This window comes from Nothobranchius furzeri, chromosome 4, assembly GCF_043380555.1.
Source record: "Nothobranchius furzeri strain GRZ-AD chromosome 4, NfurGRZ-RIMD1, whole genome shotgun sequence".
In the NCBI taxonomy this organism is placed as follows: Eukaryota; Metazoa; Chordata; class Actinopteri; order Cyprinodontiformes; family Nothobranchiidae; genus Nothobranchius; species Nothobranchius furzeri.
Genome location: NC_091744.1, coordinates 14873490 through 14895429, shown reverse-complemented (window position 1 = coordinate 14895429; position 21940 = coordinate 14873490). Strand labels below are relative to the sequence as shown.

The 21940-nt window shown below is 42.8% G+C and overlaps 1 protein-coding gene across 1 annotated transcript; it reads left to right on the top strand.

The window, feature by feature from the left end:
- Window positions 1-2: 2 nt before the first annotated feature.
- mief2 (mitochondrial elongation factor 2) lies at window positions 3-21720 on the top strand. Its single transcript, XM_015964817.3, has 8 exons — window positions 3-157; window positions 1989-2147; window positions 18751-18916; window positions 18988-19079; window positions 19489-19665; window positions 20291-20454; window positions 20525-20677; window positions 20862-21720. Exons 2-8 carry the CDS (start codon window positions 2010-2012, stop codon window positions 21370-21372), a joined length of 1401 nt encoding a protein of 466 aa, XP_015820303.1. The 5' UTR covers window positions 3-157; window positions 1989-2009; the 3' UTR covers window positions 21373-21720.
- The last annotated feature ends 220 nt before the right edge of the window (window positions 21721-21940 follow it).

The following is a 21940-nucleotide window of genomic DNA, read 5'->3' as shown; positions in this document are numbered from 1 at the left end:
GAGAAGCACCTACCGCCATTAAATAGAAGAAGTAGACAGCTGTCGGCTAACTCTAAAGTAGATGACATTAAGAAACTGTTCAAATATAATATACAAACCAAGTCTCGCAGAGTAATGTTTTTGGTTTGGAGGCTGTTACACCTTTCTGCAACGATTGGTGAGTGATTTTTGTGAGCGACAACTTAGCTGTTAGTGACAGCTAATATGGCTAATGCTAACCAACAGCTGATGCTGTTCGTCAGCTGTTTCTACAGCTGGGTTTTCTATTTAAGCTGATAGTTTTATTTGAAATCCCTTAATCTTAATGTTACTTACATCTTTATTTTGTTGTGATTTATACTTGATTGAACTTTATTGATAAACTGGAGGTGTTATGAAAACAAGGTCAACATTTTCCTAAGCAAAAACTGTGAAATCAAGATTATTCAACACGTTTTTGGTATTTAGAAACGTCACAGCTTCGTTTGTTTATATCATTTGGCTTCAGACTGTTATCTGAAAATGTATTCAACTGTGGTTATCAAATATCTTTGTAATATAACAAAGATGTAAGTCACATATAAGCAGAAATAGATCTATTAGGCAGATCTGCTCTCACTGATCCAGCATCCACCACTAAGTGAGTGGCCTGTATGCAACACAAACTCTGTCTTCATTGTGAAAACAAATTCAAATCAACAGAAACTGTGTTACAGGAGAAAAACAATGGACATGCTTTAAACAAATGAAGGGAGATCACTGCAAGGCCTGTAGTTGTTGAGTTATTTGATCTGTAATCGCCATTCCTTTAAATTATTTCAGGGAAAGCATAGGAGTGATTTTAGATTCAGCAAAGGGCCTTTCAAAGCTTTAAAATATTTTTTAATTAAAATGTCTGTTTAAAAGACACAATATTTACAGTTTTTCACAAACTGACACTAAGGCCTGATTCTTTAATGAAATTAGTGACATGGTTTAGTGTACAGGTGTTGTTATAATAACTTATATTTACTTCTTTTTAATTTACTGAACTCACTAAAAAGGTTGATTTTGCCCCAGAGCACATAGCACCTAACCTGACAGCTCAAAAGAGTATTTTCTACGTTTGAGGAGCAGTAAATACAGAACAATATTAAGCTGAATTCTACTCTTGATGGCAGAAGTGATATAAGCTGAATTGGATTAAGAATTTCAAATAAAATTAAATTATTTATGGCATTTAAACAACTAGGCCAACATAAACCAGAAGTCTGCTTCAACGAATGTGTTTAATGAAAAGGCTTGGATACGTTTGACCCAGCTGGTGTGACTCAGACAGCCACCTCTCCGCTCTATAAATAGAGCGTGCCTAAAAGTGTTTTTATCTGAACCTCGGGCACAGAGAGAGTCTTCAGGTTTTATTTTATAAACTGTGTTTAAAACATAACTACAGTGTGTTTAAATACAGATGAGGTGGATGGGTGACAGAAAGCTGGTTAGGTGTCACACTTTTTGATTTTTCACAGCAGGAAAATGTCACTGATGTCTTTAACATTTACAGCAACTGACATGTGTGTGGTTGCTTAGTGAGACGCCACCATGGATGCCATTGTTGCCTCTGACATCACTGCTGTGACGGTGTTGCCTGTGAGAAATGTCTCATTTAAACTCATTCATGTTAAAATTCAAAACTGAAATGGAGCACAGCTGAATTTATTTTCTACGCTAATCAAAGATTCCTCCTCTGGTCTAACAGATCTACATTTAGTTCCAGATGCTTCTGCTGCAGATCAGCACCCCCCCTTCTCCACCCCTCTAAACAGTCACATCCAGCATTTTCTGTCATTTAATTTGTACAAATTCACACAGAGTTTGTGTATGTTACGAATGTTTTACCCAAAGAAAGATACTTTTTGCAGTAATTCTTTATTTGTTTAGTCTCTGATAATTTCTCCCTAAACATTTCAGGATGTTTAAATTTTTTGTTTTGACTGGTAAATACTTAATTATTTCATCTGCTTATTTTAAAGGCTGACTAAGTAAAGGAAGCAATGAACTTCCAGAGCAGTCGGAGGAGAGGGGAGGATGGCGTCGCCGTGGTGATTGACTTCCTGCTGTCTAACGCTCGGCTGGTTCTGGGAGTCGGAGGAGCTGCTCTGCTGGGCATCGCTACACTGGCAGTGAAACGGGTTTGTGTTGTAGGGCTGCAACAACGAATCAATAAATTCGATGAAAATCGATTACTAAAAGCGTTGGCAACAAATTGCGTCATCGATTCGTTGTGTCGCACAACTCTTCCAAAAGCGCCCCCCCCCCCCCTTCCCGCCCGCCGTTGCGCACAGACCAGAGCAAGTCAGTGCGAGGGAGAGTCGCAGATCAGCGCGAGGGAGAGCCGGCAGATCAGCGCAAGGGAGAGCCGCAGATCAGCGCAAGAGAGAGCCGGTACCGGCAGATGAGCGCGAGGGAGAGCCGGTACCGGCAGATCAGCGCGAGGGAGAGCCGGCAGATCAGCGCGAGGGAGAGCCGCAGATCAGCGCGAGGGAGAGCCGGTACCGGCAGATCAGCGCGAGGGAGAGCCGCAGATCAGCGCGAGAGAGAGCCGGTACTGGCAGATCAGCGCGAGGGAGAGCCGCAGATCAGCGCGAGAAAGAGCCGGTACCGGCAGATCAGCGCGAGGGAGAGCCGGTACCGGCAGATCAGCGCGAGGGAGAGCCGCAGATCAGCGCGAGAGAGAGCCGGTACCGGCAGATCAGCGCGAGAGAGAGCCGGTACCGGCAGATCAGCGCGAGGGAGAGCCTGCAGACTTGCGCTGCTGCGAACCGGTTCCGCATTGTTGCGCAGCGATCCAGGCAGCTGCTTCCAGCGCACGGTCCATTCTCAAAGTGGCGCAACCAAAAAACTATAATTAGCACACGATCGTTCTTGTCTGCACATGTTCTCTATTTTCTGTCTTATTTGTGCCTGAAGCGCGCTACTGCGGAGCTCATCACCTGTGCTGTGGTGATGTCACCTCACGCAGCATCGAAACGCGCTCTGCGCTTTGCGGTCAGGAGATCTCTTTGATCTGCTCAAAAGTAACTGATGAGGTGAAAAGGTAAGAATCCAGGCAACAGATTTTCTGGAGAATTATGAGGAGATGCAGGAAGATGAGAGACAGACAGGACAGGAAAATAGTTAAATAAAAACAAGAAAACGAAGTAAAATGTAGGTAGATTTATCTCCACTACACGTTTTTACCAGTAAAAAACAATAAGTTATACACGTCATATTTATACATCTGATACAATTCAGATCACCTTCAAAACTCAGTCACACACCCAGGGCCGTTTCAAGACATTTTGGGGGCCAAGGCAAAATGCCCCCCCCCCCCCTCCATAACTGGGCTGCCCAGAAGCCTCTGTGTAATTCATACCCTCTCCAGGCGTGTTAGTAAAATCCCCTCAGACATTACTGACATGTTCTAATATTATCAGATGAAAAACTAAATTATCAGACATGCTGTCTCATCTGCTTCTTTTCTAAACTTGCAAAAAGTAACAAAACCATTTGAAAGCCACTATTTGTGGATTCTCTGAAAGTTTCCATGGAGTGTGTGACAACTTATTTTTTCATTGATCCTATCGTCTAATCTCACAGCTGAAACAAGCATCTTTAATAATCTGTGCACAGGAAGCTTACCGATGCTGTAGTAAAACAAAAGGTAGTTTCTTATTAATAAAACCTTGTTGCAGCACTAAAGCATAAAAATGAGATTTTGCATTAAATATGCAAAATATTTACATATGAATTGTTTTAGAGCCCTTTTATTGGCAGAATCTGATATTAATTTAGTTCTTACAAAAAATGGGTCCCAACGTGGTTTGTGTGGCGTTGCCATAGTGTGACGTCATAGGCACAGATTCCCTGTCCTCTAGTTTGGAAATGGAAATATGATCACCCTACATTAAACAAACTGTCCACCCGGGCTTTTGCGCTGCACAGAGACGCTTCGCTGCCTATGACTTTGAACGTCAGTTGAGAGTCAGTCTCATGCAGACTGACCAATGAAGAGAGGGCCTCAAGTTAAGACCCTCTCCTCATTGGTCAGTCCACACGAGGTGGGTCAAAGGTTACTCTGGGCGGGTTACGTGTTGTCAGGCATTCAAGTATTGAATATATTTACTGCATATTACAGTAAAATATTCTGTATGTGACCACATTATGGTGATCCTTGGGTCGTGATGATGGAGCCCTTGAATATTGTTGCCCAGGGTACAACAAAGTGTTAATCTGGCCCTGGTTCCGCCGTCACATTCCCGCAGAAACTGGTTGATCACACCGGGGCCAGACTACTAGCATGTGGTTTTACAACCACAATGTCCTCGGAAGCAAAAATGCTTTTAAAAGGGAGGGAGGAGTCCTAACTGTTGCTGCAGGCGTGTTGTGTGAGAGTGCAGTTATATACTGGTTAATATATTTTTGGGTTCAGTTGCTTTCATGTGGCCTAATGTGAGTCTATTTGGGATCATTGGAATGATCAGCAGCATTTCTTGATGTGACTTTATGGCAGTTGCCCAGGGCATCATCGCAAGGAGGATGGCATTCATTTACTTTTGTTTTATTTGGTATTTTTTCAGTCATTTTTGGAAATAGTGATCAATTTTGATTAATTCACAGCCTATGTTTAATTACATTTAAAATAAATGTCAACAGATGAGATCAAACAAAACAGATGAGAATTGCCCTTAAGCTGTTTAACTTGGACCAAGCATTTTAGGTCACAGATAGATGTAGCTTAGGGTCTCTGTCTATACACCTTATAAGACAATTTAGGTGATGGCATGTTGTTTTTCTGCTATTGAACTGTTTTCTAATAATGTTGTGTTAAATAAAGTGAAGGAAGGAGAGAAATAACGTTTCCCTAGCAGTTTTTAAAAATTTCCCCATGTAATCCGATTAATCGATTAATCGTGTCGAGACCCTGTCCGATTAATCGATTATCCAAATAATCGTTTGTTGCAGCCCTATTGTGTTGCTCATGTTGTTGGTGCCAGGATGTACGTCTTTCCTTGGCTTTCTGTCATCTGTATGTGCTGTAAACATCTAAATCAGAGTGGTAACGTGTGTAAAATGTTTTAATTGTTTTCTCAGGTTCAGAGTGAGCTTATTGTCATTGCACCAACGTTCTGGAACAAGAAAATTTGACTCCACAGCACAACCTGACCAAGAATAAACACACGACAAATAGACAAAACAGATACAGGCAGGCCTGGAGAGCCAGGGGCGCAGATAGGATCTTCAAACTGGGGGGGACAAAGTTCCAATGTACCCTCCCCCAAACACATGCACGCACGCACACACACACACACACACACACACACACACACACACACACACACACACACACGCACGCACGCACGCACGCACGCACGTACACATACACATACACAAACTATTGCAAGAGCCTTAACTAGAGCTCAGTCAGTTTGTGTAATTTCCTCCGATGTTTTACGTAAAAACTAACTTTTATATACGTGTTTGAAGCCATTATGCAGTGGAACGCTGGCAACAAAGCTCTGCCTGATCAACACTAAATGATACATGGTCCGCACTTGTACAGCGCCTCTTAGAGTAAGGACTCCAAAGTGCTTTACACTACAGTGTATCATTCATCCATTCACACACACATTCACACACTGATGGCGATGAGCTACGATGTAGCCACAGCTGCCCTGGGGCGCACTGACAGAGGCGCTCCACTATTTAATTCAGCCATTTGTTATTCTTCCATTCAAGTACTAACCAAAACCTCATGCTTTATGCAAAACATTAAATGATTTTCAGTGTACCGATCTCTACAGAAAATATAAAAGCCCTAAAAACTGCACATAAAATATATTTAAAAAACAAAATTCACTTATCACTTAGAGCAGTAGTTCCCAAACTTTTCAGCCTGACCAACAGATGTTCCTTTGTATTTTGACGTTATTTATACGTTTTCATTATATTTGGAAAGTTTTAATTTATATATAAATATATAAATCTCTTTTTAAAATTTATATTTTACTTTTTTTTATGATTATGTGGCACACTTGACTTCCATACAACGCATCGGCATCTGCCTCTTTTTTACGGCTTTTTTATTTATTTATTTTTACATTGTCGCTACGTCTGTCACGTTTGCAGTGTTTTACCATAGTTTCTACATCCATCACGTCCCAGAGAAGGTTAAACCAACATCAAACCCAACGTTTGGAGCTTGTAAACTCCACACACCTCTCGTGCAGCACCAGCTGTCTGATGCTGCAGCAGGGTCAATCGTCCCGGCTGGATGAGTGAATTTCTTCATCAAAGTCAATATTCTGCTTCATAATCAGAGTCAGTCATTACCAGACAAAGTGATCAGTCAACAAAGACCAGACCTGCCGGCAATTATACGTTTTATCTAATATTTACACTCTTCATGCTGCGCGCATCTCCTCCTCTCCCCGACTGGGAGCCTCACGGTGGGAGGCGATTTTCAAGCTCTAAAAACTCCCAAACTTTGCTCAGCCTGAAGGTTCCACATCTCCACTATCTTCTGGTGTAAAGTAGTAACTTCATGAGGGATCATATTTGTAGATGAGACTTGTTAAAGTCAGCAATGAGGCTTTGGCGCTTATAACGAGTAAGTCCCAACACCGACAACAACGTACTGAAACTAGAACCAACATGCATAAGCAGACAGATCGGTCCCACCTACTTACACTGTTGGTCTTTTTTAAATACGCAGTAATCGTTGCTTGCTTTTTTCGCTTCATCCTGCATCCTAGCTGCAACCACTTTGCAATAATACCTAGCTGCGGACGTAGCCCCGGCCAAACACGCCCCCGGCACACGCCCCCGGCACACGCCCCCGGCCAACACCCCACCCCTCGACAAAACACCCCCCCCCTGTTGAGCTGAGCTACCCCCGAGCTCAATAACGGCGGCCCTCCCAGCGAACAACACAATTGAAAGAAAATAAATAAAGAAATAGTAATAATGTAATTAAACAGACAGGACTCCAGGTTTAAATATGAATGTATGGATTATTTTTCTTGCATACACACTATGGCCATCCCCAGTGAGATTATAAAACACAGATACCACCAACAAATAATCAGTTGCCGGACAATAGGCACAATATCAGAAAAAGTAATTAGTGGTAATCATTTTAATTAACCCCTTAAGCCCACTAGCCCCCATTTATGGGAGCACGCCTCCTACAGCAACATTTAACTTTCAACCATTTGTTATTACAGGCACTAACAGTGGGTCTAAGTCAATACGAGTGAGTAGTTAATATTTATGTTATTATTTATCATTTTTTATTGCTTCTTTACAGTGAAAAGCTGCTGATGTGTAATTTTTAGGCATATTTACATGTGTATATATGCATTTCATGTATTCTGTTAACAGGAATAATTGCTGGCCCTTTGACACAAAATGTATTGATTTAGAAATATGGTGTCAGGTTTCCGTCAAAACCCGTGCAAGCGTAACCAAAACCCGTGCAAGCGTAGCCAAAACCCGTGCAAGCGTAGCCAAAACCCGTGCACGCGTATTGTACACATCGCGCGTGCGAACGGGACTCGCGCGTGGAGGTTAGAACTCACGAGTGAAAATATACATGGCAAGGAGGTCATTTGTTCACTGAGAGGGAGCAAACTGTGTCTGTGAGCGCACAAGGATGTGCACAAGTGACAAACCTGCGTGCGCGCGTTGGGCAACGAGCACACGGCAGAGGAAAACATGCGCGTGGCAGCCTCACTGCGCGCTCGGTGCAGCAGCCTCACTGCGCGTGTGGCAGCCTTTCTGCACGCTTGGTTTCTGATTCTGCTCGCTCGGCTGTTGGTAGTTTTGTCACTCTGGAGGCGTGGAAGAATTAAAGGACCAGAAATTGAGCACTTGAACTTTCAATTTGAGAGCAGAATTTCATATCAAGAGACCAACTTTTTAATTTCAGAATAAGATTTTATATTATTGCTCTCAAAACTTGTCATGCTTGCGCTCAAAATGTCTGCTCTCCTTCAAACTCACTCTGTTCTCCTTCAAATCTTTGTTTCTGCGCTCAGATTTAACCTTTTTACACTGGTATTGTCTACTCACGTGACAACTTTTTCTCTGCACGGATCAAAACTCCTCCCACAAGTCTGTCCTCTGCTCTCACGGATCTGGTCTGCTCTCGCTCAAAACTTAGAAGTACAATCTCCTAGCAACCGCTCAGCCAATAGAAAGACTTTTGGGACTGGGCGGGAACAAACCTCTTTGGGGTGCGCTCGTTTTTGCGCTGTGGATTTTCCTGTGTGGCTGCCGCATCTGCGCCTGCGCACTACCAGCCTGCCTAAAACCCGCCGGCTCTGATCTGGAGCGGGAGTTCCACCTGCACCAGCAAAATGGACCAGAACCAACAAGAGGCTCAAGTAAGTTATTTTTCAAGGCTAATAGCTGCAGTTTATTCCATAAAATTGTTTTGTTATGCTACTTTTTACGACTCCTCGCATTTTATGTTACAACGGGGGCACACAGCTAGGTGGGTTAGGTTATTCACGATAGCTACAACTTTTATAAAATGGCCTCACCAGATTTGAGTTTTACCCTAACATATCACTCGTCCCCAATGCTAGCTCTGGACCTAGTGTAGATGTTTTTTGTTTAGTATTCCCACCTTCGTTTTTAATGGTTAGCTCTTTGGACATTACAGTATTTATTCGTTAGCATTTACTCCATGAACATTGTTTCCTCGTCTAACTGCTAACTATCAAAATGTGTTTCATCCATCGACATAAATATATCACAATGTTTCATCACAATGTTTTTCTCGCGCTGTAATGAACAAAATGGGTCATCAAAGTAAGAGAATGTTATTAAAAAGTAAAACTCGTTATACTTGAACAATGGAAAATTTAGAGAAAACCGTTTTTGATAGGGAAACACATTTTGACACAACACCTGCCTTGACTGGCGCATCAATTAGCTTTCAATCTGTTGGTAGGTTTCTGAAAAAATTAATGCTATGTTAAGTGAGTGTAATCCAGTCATTTCCCCAACAAAATAACAATTTCTATTTTTGCTCAATTCCTGCCTCCTGCCATTTCATTTTGCACTCCCGTTATTTATTTTTGTAATCCTGTCGAACTGAGTCTGGGGTTACATAAGCAGTAACAACACAAAAACAGTTTCTGTTTTTAAATCTCAGCAATGAGTAAGGTTGTATTTCTGGTGTAAGCGAACTACCATTTGTTTTCTGTGAAATGCGCGAAATGTTGTATTACACAGTCTGTGGTACCATGATGCAATTCACTGTTGCATGTTACACCAAGGAAGATGTAGAGGAAGATGAATGTAATGGCTGAGGTGGAGGACCTGTAATGACACCCAAAAATAATAAAATGTGTAAAAGCTTTATTAAAAGTTTAGTCCTGAGATTATCATGGTAATTATAATATAATATAATAAAGGCTTACGTCTCGGCCCGGCCGCTCCGGTCATCGCAGGATCGTCGGCTAGCAGTGCCTACACCACGCTCAGGACAATCCAGACTCCTCATGCATCGTTCCACAAATGTGGAATAACCTACCAAGCACTACCAGAACAGGGGCTTCCTTTTCAATTTTCAACAAACTCCTGAAGACCCTGCTTTTCATAGAGCATCTTCTAAACTAGCACCCTCCCTGCACCCGTCCCCCCTCTCTACTGTATACTCCTTGTTCCCTCCTCTCCCTGACTGATGTCAAGTTGTTGTTGTTAGCCTCAAGGGCAATATGCCGATTATCACTTGTAAGTCGCTTTGGTCAAAAGCGTCTGCTAAATACATAAACATAATCCAGGGAAGCAGGTTGGTGCATGGTCAGGGAACAGGCGTGAGTCAGGGCCAGATAAACAGCAGGTTCCATCCCGGCTCCAACCAGAGAGTGCTGCTGTTGTGTCCTTGGGCAAGACACTTAGCCAACTTTGCCTGCTGTTGGTGGTCGGAGGGGCCGGTGGTGCCAGTGTTCAGCAGGCCCACCTCTGTCAGTGTGCCCCAGGGCAGCTGTAGCTACTATCTGGCTTATCACCACCATAAGCATGTGAAAGGGTGTGACTGTTGTGTAAAGTGCTTTGTAGGCCTCAGACTTGAACATTTTCAATAAATGTGCAAGCCAATTACAATTTTTTTCAATTTGTAGGTGTTTCTCATTTGCTGTATAACCAAATACAACTTTTTCTGTGTTTTTTGCTTTATTTCTTTAGACTGGTTCCATCCGAGAAGTTGCGAGAAACCTAATGGTGTTATTGAATGCTCATCTACAAGCTGAGGGCCCGCCGCAACAAACACAAACTGTGCCACAGCGCACAACACCACCACCTCAACAGACTATCCCTCGGTCCACAGTTAATCAAGAAATGTCAAGGTAAATTAAGTGTAGAAATGCAAAATATTTGACATCTGCAGAGGTCTAGTCAGTGGTTAGAAATTAAATTATTCCAATGATACTTTGTTATTCATCTTAGAAAGAGGCTTTCTACAATTGACTGTATTTATTTTTTTACATAGTGAAATTAAATTCAGAAATAATGTAAGCAGTGTAGTATAGGCTACAACTAGGGCTGGGCAATATATAGATATTTTAAAATTATCAATTGAATTTAAAACGAGAAACAAGATGACTTTATATTGATATAACTATTCAAGCCACATAAGCTAGCAACTAGCTTGCTCCGTCTCTAAGCGATCATTTCATGTATTCTCACAAATCTGCTCAATCTGAGAACCCCTGGGTCAATATTCTGCCCTAAACTTTGCATTTGGCTTCATGGTTTTTAATTATTTGGGGATATTCGTTCATGTTTCATGAAGCCTGTTCACCGTGGTTACCAATGGAGTTCTGTTTACCCCTCCCTCCCTCGTGTAATCGAGAAACCACTACAGAGAGCCGTAGTGGCCAAATTAACTCAAACATGTTGTAATGGTTTCAACAGTAAACGTTAGGGTTAACATTTAATTTTGAAGGTGAGTTGAGCGCTGAAAGTTTTTCTGGTTCCGGTTTTTGATGTTTAGCTATGCTAATAAATGCTCTGTTATGAGCAATTCTGTAGAAAAATAATTATAATTATTCTCGGAGAGAGACCAACTCTTATCTGCCCCTGGGAGCCCCGTAATGCATAGCGTCATTTCAACATGGCGGTGTCCGCGACACGGTTTATATGCAGGTAGCGGCGCTGCGGCTGCTTTATATAGCGACTCGTTGCATTCTCCCTCAACCCAAATCCTCGGATCACGCATTTTAGCTAAAACGCTAACGTTAGCTTGCCTTGCATCGACTGTAGAGTTGTGGGTGATGGTCACGCAGATGTGTCATGAGATCTGAAGCGTTGCTGCCTTTCACACACTTTTTCTGCACGTGCTGCAAACAGGATAGCCGTCTTCTATCAGCTGTCCCTCTGCATTCTTCAGATATCCAAAAGATGCCCGTACTTCCCACTTTGTCTTCTTTGAGGGATAATAAATGTCCTCCTGAGCACTGCCGTCTCTTCCTTTGGCCATTATTTCAGCTTTAGCTTCAAGAAAGTTTTGGTTGTAAACAGCAAAGCGTGCATGTGCCACCGGCAACTTCAGCCGATGATACGGTGGCTGGTAAGGGTCACAGCGCCTACACCGCAGCCACGGTAATCCACCGAGATAATAGTTTTTTAAAAAAACAAGACGGTTATTATTTTTGTCAACTTTTTTACCTGGGTTTACTGCTACACTGGTTACCGTGACAACCCTAGTCTAGACCATACTTAATGTTATATTCCCCCCTATGTAACATGTTGTCTGTCATATTCCCCAGAGTTAGGTATAGGCATTTTCACATATGAGCTGGCATGGTCGGGGCTCAGCCGCGTGAGTTCGGAATAGAACGGGTGGTTTCTTGTTCACATGTGATTCCCAGGACTTCTCAGGAATGCGGAAATCCCCGAGCATGTGGGCGGCGGTAAGGACGCGCAGAAGAAGTCTGCGGTGTCCGCCTATGCTAAACAATAATTCCTCATCAAACCGCTGCACCAACACACACTGCGCTTCTCTAATAATCTGCTCTCTAATCCTTCCTGCTTCAGCGCTGTAGTGTCCTCCGCTGCAGACATGTCCTTATAACCGCTACTACACACACACTGCTGTCCTCTGCTGCGGAGCGGGAGACAGCAGCTCAGTGCTTCATGTGGGCTAAACAGCAACCATAATAAAAAGTAATCGCGCGCGCGGAAACCCCTCCCGGTGTTTGATCCAACTCCCCAATCGGAGGCGGTAGGTGTGAGTTTCAGCTGCCAGTTAGTCCATAGTGTCTGCTCGGCACCAGCAGGACCTCCGAGGGAAGTAGTCTGAAAAAAGAAGTCCCCTCAGAACGAAATACACACATGTGAGCCATATGTGAACAAAACATTTGGTTCCGAACGCGTTCTTGCCGACCCAGATGTGAAAGCGGCTTAAGTGAGGGAAAACACTAATATGTGATGACTGTGGGAATAAGGAGTAAAATAGTTTAGTTTTGAAAATAGTTTCCAGCTCAGAACAGGAGACTTGACAGGTGTGATCCTGGAATTGTGGATGAAGTCTGTCAGTGAAGCTCTTGGGATCACAGCTCCACCTCTCAGTTCATACTCCACAGAGCTCCTAGTGTGTGAGTTCTTGTTCTCTTCTGTACATGCGGATCACTTTTAACGTTAACGCAGGAGAGTGTTTGCTGTTGTATTTCAGTTATAATGTGAACAACCACACAAAAAATTAAATTTACTCTAAAAATCTGAATGGATTTTTAAGACCTGCAGTGTGAGCGTAGCCTTAGACAGCATGTTTCTTTCTACATAAGCCGTACCATAGACATCATTGGCTGCTGGAGAGTAACTGCTTCACCGCCATATTGAGTAGGTCCCTAATTCTCCAAAACCCAATTTGAATCCAGTCATTGGAGCAACTATGCCTGTTTTTGTGCAGCTCACAGTTCCAACAACCAGCAGTTACATCTGCCTGTAAGCTTTGTTTGTTAATAAATTATATAAAAATAAAAAAACGTTACATCACAATCTCCTTGCTTTCTACAGGAAGTTTAAAAAATGTGTTCAATAAAGATTGAAACACAAACATGAAGCTAAATTAGGAGCTCTATGAACATACTGAACGCCGCTTTAAAATATACTGAATGTGAAAAATGGCATTTCTCTACTGCTGACTGATGAAAGGGAGTCCGATGTGCTTGTTGTCATTTTGCAGGAGGTTGAACGATCTGACAAGGTAGTTAGCCAGGTAAAAATTGCGCTACAACACTCCCAGGGCTTTTTTGTGGCCTTTACGGCTATTCATTGGTAGGCTCCTCAAAGAACACAAAAATGTAGCTTGTTTGTTATGATTTGGGTACATACTGCCCCCTAGTGGCAGAAAACTACAGACTGTTGCTAAAAGAAATAGCATAAAATGGCCAGGAATGCACTTCAATATATATTCTCTTCTACGGTTTAAAAATTTTGAAATAATTATCTATTGATCGATTAGATTTTTTAAAATTAATATGCTTTTTTTATTTATCAATCAGCCCTAAAACCTACTGAAGGTAAAAAAAAATTAAATTGCAAACTGTACTTAATTACAGCGATGTAAGTAAATCACAATTACACCCCTGCAAAATAGTAAAAGTTCTAAATGAAAACCATTTTGAATTTTTGTTATTCTTGTCCCTGCTATTTGTACGTTTTTTTTAATCTAATTTTGACATATAGTAATCCTGCACAACCCTGTATACACAAAATAAATGTGAAAATTTGGTTTCTATTAAAATTTAGGAAATTTTGCTAATTTGTTGTCAAATTACAGCTCAATATAGAAACATTATCATTGTTCTCTTGTTGTAATGTCAGGATTTCCAAGAGCCAGACATCGACTGGGATGTTGCAGCTGAGTACAGCCCAGATGTGGACGGTGCTGTTGTGGTCCCGGAGTTCGACAGTCCCCTCACTGAAGAGCATCATGCTGAACTGCAGCTGCTACTGGCACAAAATTGGGAGCATTCAAACACGAAGGAACTTTATTTATTGTGCAGAGAATATGTTAATGCTGTTTTGTCGGATTAATGTGTACTTAAAATAAAAATCAAGAGATCAGTTCCAGTGCTTTTTTAATGTTACAAAAGAAATACAAACATGTATTTGAAATGGCAATAGGCCTAACTTTATTGATTCATGTAACAATGTTGCTTTCTAGCCCCAAAACATTGCATGATTTAACAAAACAATTTGTCTTTTTGGATTCAAAGTTAAATTTCAACCATTATACAGTAACCTGAACCCAGAACAGTGGCCATCTTGTTTTCACTTAATGTCTGCTAACACCAAATCCATCACAGACTGCCTGAGTAAGCTGACTTTCAAAGTCAGTGTATGTAGTGACGTGCCGTGTAGGTAAGGTGATAGCAACAGCACATGCATTAACAGCAGGAAAGCACAAAGTGTGGTCCATACCGGGTGGTAATGTCGTGATCAAAATGTACAGTTATCTTGTAAAATTCTTTGTTAGTGGCACATGTGCCTGGCCTGAAACCCACTGAAAACATCCACTGACAATTGTTTTGCTCCACAGCCATCTGATGGGGTCCCATCTTGGTCATCTGTTCCTGAAGGGTGGGAAAAAAAAAGATCCGTGTGTCACTAACATTGAGTAAGGTCCAAAGAGCTAACCATTAAAAACGAAGGTGGGAATACTAAACAAAAAACATCTACACTAGGTCCAGAGCTAGCATTGGGGACGAGTGATATGTTAGGGTAAAACTCAAATCTGGTGAGGCCATTTTATAAAAGTTGTAGCTATCGTGAATAACCTAACCCACCTAGCTGTGTGCCCCTGTTGTAACATAAAATGCGAGGAGTCGTAAAAAGTAGCATAACAAAACAATTTTATGGAATAAACTGCAGCTATTAGCCTTGAAAAATAACTTACTTGAGCCTCTTGTTGGTTCTGGTCCATTTTGCTGGTGCAGGTGGAACTCCCGCTCCAGATCAGAGCCGGCGGGTTTTAGGCAGGCTGGTAGTGCGCAGGCGCAGATGCGGCAGCCACACAGGAAAATCCACAGCGCAAAAACGAGCGCACCCCAAAGAGGTTTGTTCCCGCCCAGTCCCAAAAGTCTTTCTATTGGCTGAGCGGTTGCTAGGAGATTGTACTTCTAAGTTTTGAGCGAGAGCAGACCAGATCCGTGAGAGCAGAGGACAGACTTGTGGGAGGAGTTTTGATCCGTGCAGAGAAAAAGTTGTCACGTGAGTAGACAATACCAGTGTAAAAAGGTTAAATCTGAGCGCAGAAACAAAGATTTGAAGGAGAACAGAGTGAGTTTGAAGGAGAGCAGACATTTTGAGCGCAAGCATGACAAGTTTTGAGAGCAATAATATAAAATCTTATTCTGAAATTAAAAAGTTGGTCTCTTGATATGAAATTCTGCTCTCAAATTGAAAGTTCAAGTGCTCAATTTCTGGTCCTTTAATTCTTCCACGCCTCCAGAGTGACAAAACTACCAACAGCCGAGCGAGCAGAATCAGAAACCAAGCGTGCAGAAAGGCTGCCACACGCGCAGTGAGGCTGCTGCACCGAGCGCGCAGTGAGGCTGCCACGCGCATGTTTTCCTCTGCCGTGTGCTCGTTGCCCAACGCGCGCACGCAGGTTTGTCACTTGTGCACATCCTTGTGCGCTCACAGACACAGTTTGCTCCCTCTCAGTGAACAAATGACCTCCTTGCCATGTATATTTTCACTCGTGAGTTCTAACCTCCACGCGCGAGTCCCGTTCGCACGCGCGATGTGTACAATACGCGTGCACGGGTTTTGGCTACGCTTGCACGGGTTTTGGTTACGCTTGCACGGGTTTTGACGGAAACCTGACACCATATAGAAATTAATAAAATATTTTGCATTAAGTATACAATTCACAAGACTAGTAAACTGATATTGACCATACACTAATCTGTAAAGAATATGCTGTAAACACAAAAGCAGAAAAGTTTGGCTTTAGAAAAAAAGTTCAGACAAATGAAACCCAGCAACAGCTTTTATTGGCCTTACAAATACCTTCCAAAAATAAAAATGTCCACACAGTGAGATGAGTCCAGAGCTTTTCTGAATTTCTCCGAGTATATGAGCAGTTCCATGGCATAGGACATCAGCTGCCTCTCACTAATGAGACAAAGATAAATAGCAATTAGTAAAAATGACATTTACACCTAGAGGCTGTCATAAACAATGTGAAAACAATACATATGGGCATTAGCACTGTTCTTGTGTTGGTAGAATACCTCCGGGCTACCACATTGCCGTCGTGAGTTTGCTGCTTATTAGATGAGGAGTCATAAACGGTCAAATAAATAGCCTATTGCTACGTTTATTTTGGCCAAAAGGCTTGCATGTAGCCCATTAAAAATTATATTAAAAATATTTTGCGTCCATGACGTCTTCCCCCACTGCCAATAATGCTTAATTTTATATAAAAGTGTTTCAGAAAAAAATTACGATTGCGCTATCTATCAAACTATGTCTTAAACGTTCAAATTTCTAGTACAAAATCTTCGCAAGTTGTAAAAATATAAATCTGTCATTACCTGAACCGTCATTTCCATCTGTTGCAACACGCATGCGAGTTCTCGTCTTCGTACATGCACGCGTGTTTTGTACGTAGTGGCGTGTTTGGCCGGGGCTGCGTCCGCAGCTAGACCTTACTCGGTGGAGGGGAAAAAAAGGCACTTCAGAGTTACCCCCCCACCAGGAGGGCAGCTTTGCTCTGCAAAAAATGCACAACAGAAACCTTCTCTGAGCTCAGGAAATCATCCATTTGCCCCAGGCAGCTCTGTAATTTTCCAAAATATCAGATAAAAGCTTGCACCAAATAGCAGGAGTCTGGTAATCATGAACCCAATAATCCAGGGGTGTCAAACTCAAACTCACACGGGGCCGAAATGAAACTCTGGGACGGAGTCGAGGGCCAAACTTAATATTTTTTGAAAAAGTGACGGCAAATTTGCACATTTTCTTTATCAACATATATGCAATTTTGAACCTTTAAATTTGGAAACAAACTTATTTCTGCATTAACACTGAATGTGGAATAACCAAATTACACACGAGCAAGTCAGTTTTAAATAAAAGGCATCAGTGGTATTCATTACTTGTGGTATAATCAGCATTTTAAAATCTATTCAGGATTTCTTTTCTTGTTTATTCATTTTTCTTATTTTTTATTCTCCTTTTTTCTCCTGTAATACGTGTCATCGCTGCTGTGACATCTAGCCTTCCCCACTGAGGAACAATAAAGGGATTTTCTATTCTACTCATCTATCTGCAGCCTTTCCACTTCCTGTTTACTGTAGGTTAAATCTTTTCTCACGGGCCAACAACAAAATAAAAATATAATTTTATCTTAAATGAAAATGCAACATCTCACCTGTTAACTTTCATGTTTTGGAGCAGAAAACGAGCATAAAACCAACATATTTAAAGCTCAGTTTGCGCCACTGGTTTACTGTGATGCTCACCTGTTCCAGCCAGATACCTGCATCATGGGGTTGATCTGAGCTGAGGAGGAGACTCCTGTTGTTTTGTTCATCTTCATCATAATAATGACAACATTAGATGACAACAGGTGCTCACATAGGTTTGTGCTGATGAACATGTCTGAGCAGCTTGACCACGTTGTTGTGTGTCGGGGAGGAAACACAACGACAGCAGCCACAGAGCCGTGCTGGTTTGAGCGTGTCACTGTTCTCTGGAGTTATATCAGCTCTGTCTGGACGTTAGTTGGAAAACTTTCTCTTTCAGTCGTGAACACATTACTGAGCGGCTAGAATCTCCGTTTCTGGGCTTCAACGTCAGAAAACAGCTGAGTGAACTCGGCGCTGAGTGAGAGGAGTGTAGTTTGTCCGAGACAGCGGAGCTGCAGAGACCGGCAGCAGGTGCTGGAAAAAACACAAAGGAGGGGGCGCGTCGGCTCCACGCTAACGCCGCAAAGCATCATGGGAGTTGTAGCCTTTGCGGTAAAATCGGCCAGCGGGCCAGTTTTAATATATTTTTGATATTTATCTCGCGGGCCACATAAAAATGCTCCGCGGGCCGCATCTGGCCCACGGGCCTTGAGTCTGACATATGTGCAATAATCCATATGTCTTCCACGGAGAGCAGATAAAGACTCATTATATCTCACTTCTTCCAGGAATCCATAATGTTTCCAACTGGGTTCGTTCCCTCTGGGCATTAGGGTGCTCCCCCGCTCTGTTCTTAATGTAGAGAAGGTTTTATCAATCGCATTCAGGGACCAGCTCACTAGATCCGTGGTTTTATAAGAATTTAGTTTTCAGGAGGAATGCAGAGAACTCTCTGGTGGACAGAGATGGAACAGAGAGCCTTGGGAGATCAGGGAGGAGAGGAGAAAAGCGTCTGCTCTCTTCAAGAAGCGGACTCTTCTAAAAGCTGTTTAAAAAAAATCCATAACTGCTTTCAGTGTGAGTTTGTCGTTATCAACCAAATTATGTCAACACATAGCTCAGAGGGAACACTCCAGGCCTTTTCTCATTGCCAGCACCAGATTTGACAGCATAAATATTTGTTTTTATTTTCTATTTACTTTTATTAATGAATCATTTATCTATATATGGGCAATACCTCTCCTTCAATTAGATTTTATTGGTATTGGGGAATAAAAACAAGCCTATTTTATCCTTTCGATGGCCAAAAGTTACAAAACCTCTGCCATGTAGCGCCTTCTAAACGACGCTGTCCTGTCTGAAAACGCATGTTTTTGTTCAGCTGATAGAGCGAGCAGGCCGGGCGGCAGAAGATGAAAAGGTGGAGCAGAAGATGGCAGAGAGCTGGGAGGAGTTGAGTCTAGTCTCTGCTTCTCCAACACTCATCAGGAAGGGCTTAGAGGGCGTTGTGATGAAGCGTGTCACCAAGGCAACCAGGCAGCAGAAAGGTAGGCGTTTACTATGTGCTACTTTCCTCATTTAACCTACAAATATTCACGACGACTGCTCTGTCATTCAGCTGACCTCTGCCGTATGCCCGACCTGTCTTCTCCTGAGGTGCAGCCCAAACCTGAGACCAAGAGACTCCAGCTGTGTGTGCTCACCTTGCAGGTTTGTTTCTGTTTGTATGCACAAGGTCATCTGGTCAACGGTCTCTGACTGTCTCCGTCAGACAGATCATTTGTTTTCTAACTAGTGAGTACAGGCAGAAAGCACATTAATCCACATCAATCAGCCATAACATTATGACCACAAGCTAAAGTAGAAAGTAAAGCAGCTTGTCAAGTTAACACTGGTGTTGCTGTTGTTCGTCTGCTTTCAGCCTGCCTGACCTTTTCTGCAGAAATGTTTTCTTGGTTTGGTTCTAAAGTCTGAATAAATCCAGGAAAGTGTTCACACCTGAGAGCTGTCATCGTTCCTTAGAGTTGTTGTTTCCACGGCTGTATTTGTTCTTTTTCCATAATACAAGTTATGTTATCAACAGTGACTCAGCCGGTTTTTAAACTGTTCACCTGCTCAGGAGCGTCTGCAGCAGTACTACAGCTCTAGGGCAGCACTTGCTCTCCCTGAAGTCCAGCGAGCTCAGGCTCTGGCTCTGGATATCTGCACAGAGATCCAGGGTTTCCTTCATAGCCGTCATCCCGATATGCCTTTGGGAGAAATGAGCCTTGGAGGTTCTCTACTGGACGACTTGCAGGTAGATGTGGAGAAATTAGCCTGGCCTGCCAGACTCGTCCTCTGTTTAATTCTGCACAGAGAGAGAGTCTGGTAACTCACAGGCAGAGAGGCACTTGAGGGACGGGACTAGGCAGCTCAAAAATAACCAATCAGAAAAAAGACAAAAATGCCGACTCTATCGCAGTAGTTGTTTTAGATGTAGTAAGAAAAGGCGTCTGGCAACGGCAAAAACGTCTTTTAAAATTTATTTTATTTTTAGAAGAAAGGCTTTTAGCGCTTCTACTTGTTGTGGTTTTAAAGACGTGTTCAAGTCATTCAGAACAGAGGAAAGAGCCGCAGCGAACTCCGCTTCAGTCGCCATGTTTACGACAACCTCAGCGTTGTGGTGTACGTGTGTGACGTACGCTACTCAGCGCTGATTGGCTCGGTTAGAATTCTCAGGGGGTGGGGTTATTTGAATAGAAGAGTTCCCAGACCCTTTCCCTGTGCAGAATTAAACAGAGGAGGAGTCTGGCAGGCCAGGCTATGGAGAAATACCTTTGACTTCCCTGTAACTTGGACATTTTATGGTTTAGCAGGATGCTACATAAATGCTACATAACCCCCCCCCCCAAGCTTTTTTTTATGTGATTGTGACTCTTTAGGTGGTCAGTGCAGACCATGCATGTTTGCTGGTGCCGCTGCAGCTGGAAGCTTCCCTGTGGCGCCTCATCCCAGGAGAGGAAACACTCCTCACACACCCTCTGCACTGGATGGTGCGGCGAGTCAATCTGGAATATTTTCCCAGAGGCCGCAGCTACTGGGACAGGTACCGCGTTTAAACTCAGAAGTGGTGAGTGCTGGTTTGTGTTGGCTGTACTCATCCTGGTGTCTGGTAGGTATCTTGTGGGTGGATACCTGTCAGCAGAAGCTGTTGTGAGCATGTTCACCAAGGCGGTGATGGAAACGGTGAACTGGCTGTCTATCAGCAGCACTTTGGACTGTCTGGTCAGACCTGTGCTGGGAGGACCAGACCTGAGACTGGAGATCAGGTGTGTTTGTATATTTGATGCTTTGCTGAAGTGTTTTATAAGCAGGTATGGCTTTCATTATGCAAAATTATTCCATTTTAAATAATACTGCTGACTAAAAAAATCACTTAAACAATTTAAATAGGTCTGAAGGGTTAATTTTACTGAATACATTATAGAATTTTCTCTCTCTAACACTCTCTAGGCCTGAAAGTGGAAAAGAAGGAATGGATATGAGTGATCAGCCTCTGTTTGTCTCCATGTTGCCCGTCCTGAGGGAAGGAGATGCAGTCCTGACAGCTCAGCCAGAGCTCACCTCTCCCTGGGTGAACGCCTGGCGTCTCTCTCTTTACCCCTGGGAGACTCAGCGTCTGGCTCAGCTCGACATGGCGGACAGCGGCTGCCGCAGACATACACTGAAGATCCTGAAGGCGGTGTGCAGACTGAGTCCGGCCCTGCGACCGCTTGAGGCCGCCCCGCTGGCAAACCTCATTCTGCACCTCAGCGACAGTGAGAGTGACTGGTCTGAGAGCAGCCTGGATGTCAGATTCCAGCAGTGTATCACTGAGCTGATTAGCCACCTTGAGCAAGGTGCGCTACACAGTTACTTCAAACCTGCCGTCAATCTGCTGAGCAGCTTGTCAGAGGATCAGGTGGACCAGATGGGCTTCATGCTGTACTGCGCCGTGTCAGACCCAGAAATTCTGCTCATCTAACTCCGTGCACATCCACATTCCACCAGCTACGGAGACACAAAGGACAGGAGAGCAGCTGCAGTGAGATGTCGGACAACATGAAGTGATGTGTGCACAGCAAAAAGTCTGATAATTAATCAAACAGAACAAGTTGCAACAAAGAAGACATGTGCCAAGGAAATGGTTAAGGAGGTGTTAATAAAAGCACTTCAGGATGTGCTTAGGCTGCTGTATTTCATTTAGTTTGATTGTGTTTAAGTTGAATGATGTTCTTGTGTTTTTTTTGTCTTTTAAAAGTGTGTCTTCTGTTGATTTCAATATTTTTAAATCTTCCTATGCAGAACGACAAAAACAAACCTCTGAAAAACACTGATTTATTGAACTTATGTCATTTGATCATAATCATTGTTTCGTTTATTAAGCAGGGAGTTAGATTTCTTTCTTTTTTTCTTTTCTTTTGAATATTTGCATGTCTATTTTGGGGAAATTAAGCTTGTAAGTAATAACTGATAATTAGTTGCATTTAGTTTTAAATGCAGTGTTAATGTCGTGTGTGTGTGTGTGTGTGTGTGTGTGTGTGTGTGTGTGT

Coding starts and splice junctions, on each gene's coding strand:
- mief2 (XM_015964817.3), top strand. CDS start 2,010: ATGAACTTCCAGAGCAGTCGGAGGAGAGGGGAGGATGGCGTCGCCGTG. Junction 2,148..18,750: donor CTACACTGGCAGTGAAACGG/GTTTGTGTTGTA, acceptor GTTTTTGTTCAG/CTGATAGAGCGAGCAGGCCG. Junction 20,678..20,861: donor GACCTGAGACTGGAGATCAG/GTGTGTTTGTAT, acceptor AACACTCTCTAG/GCCTGAAAGTGGAAAAGAAG.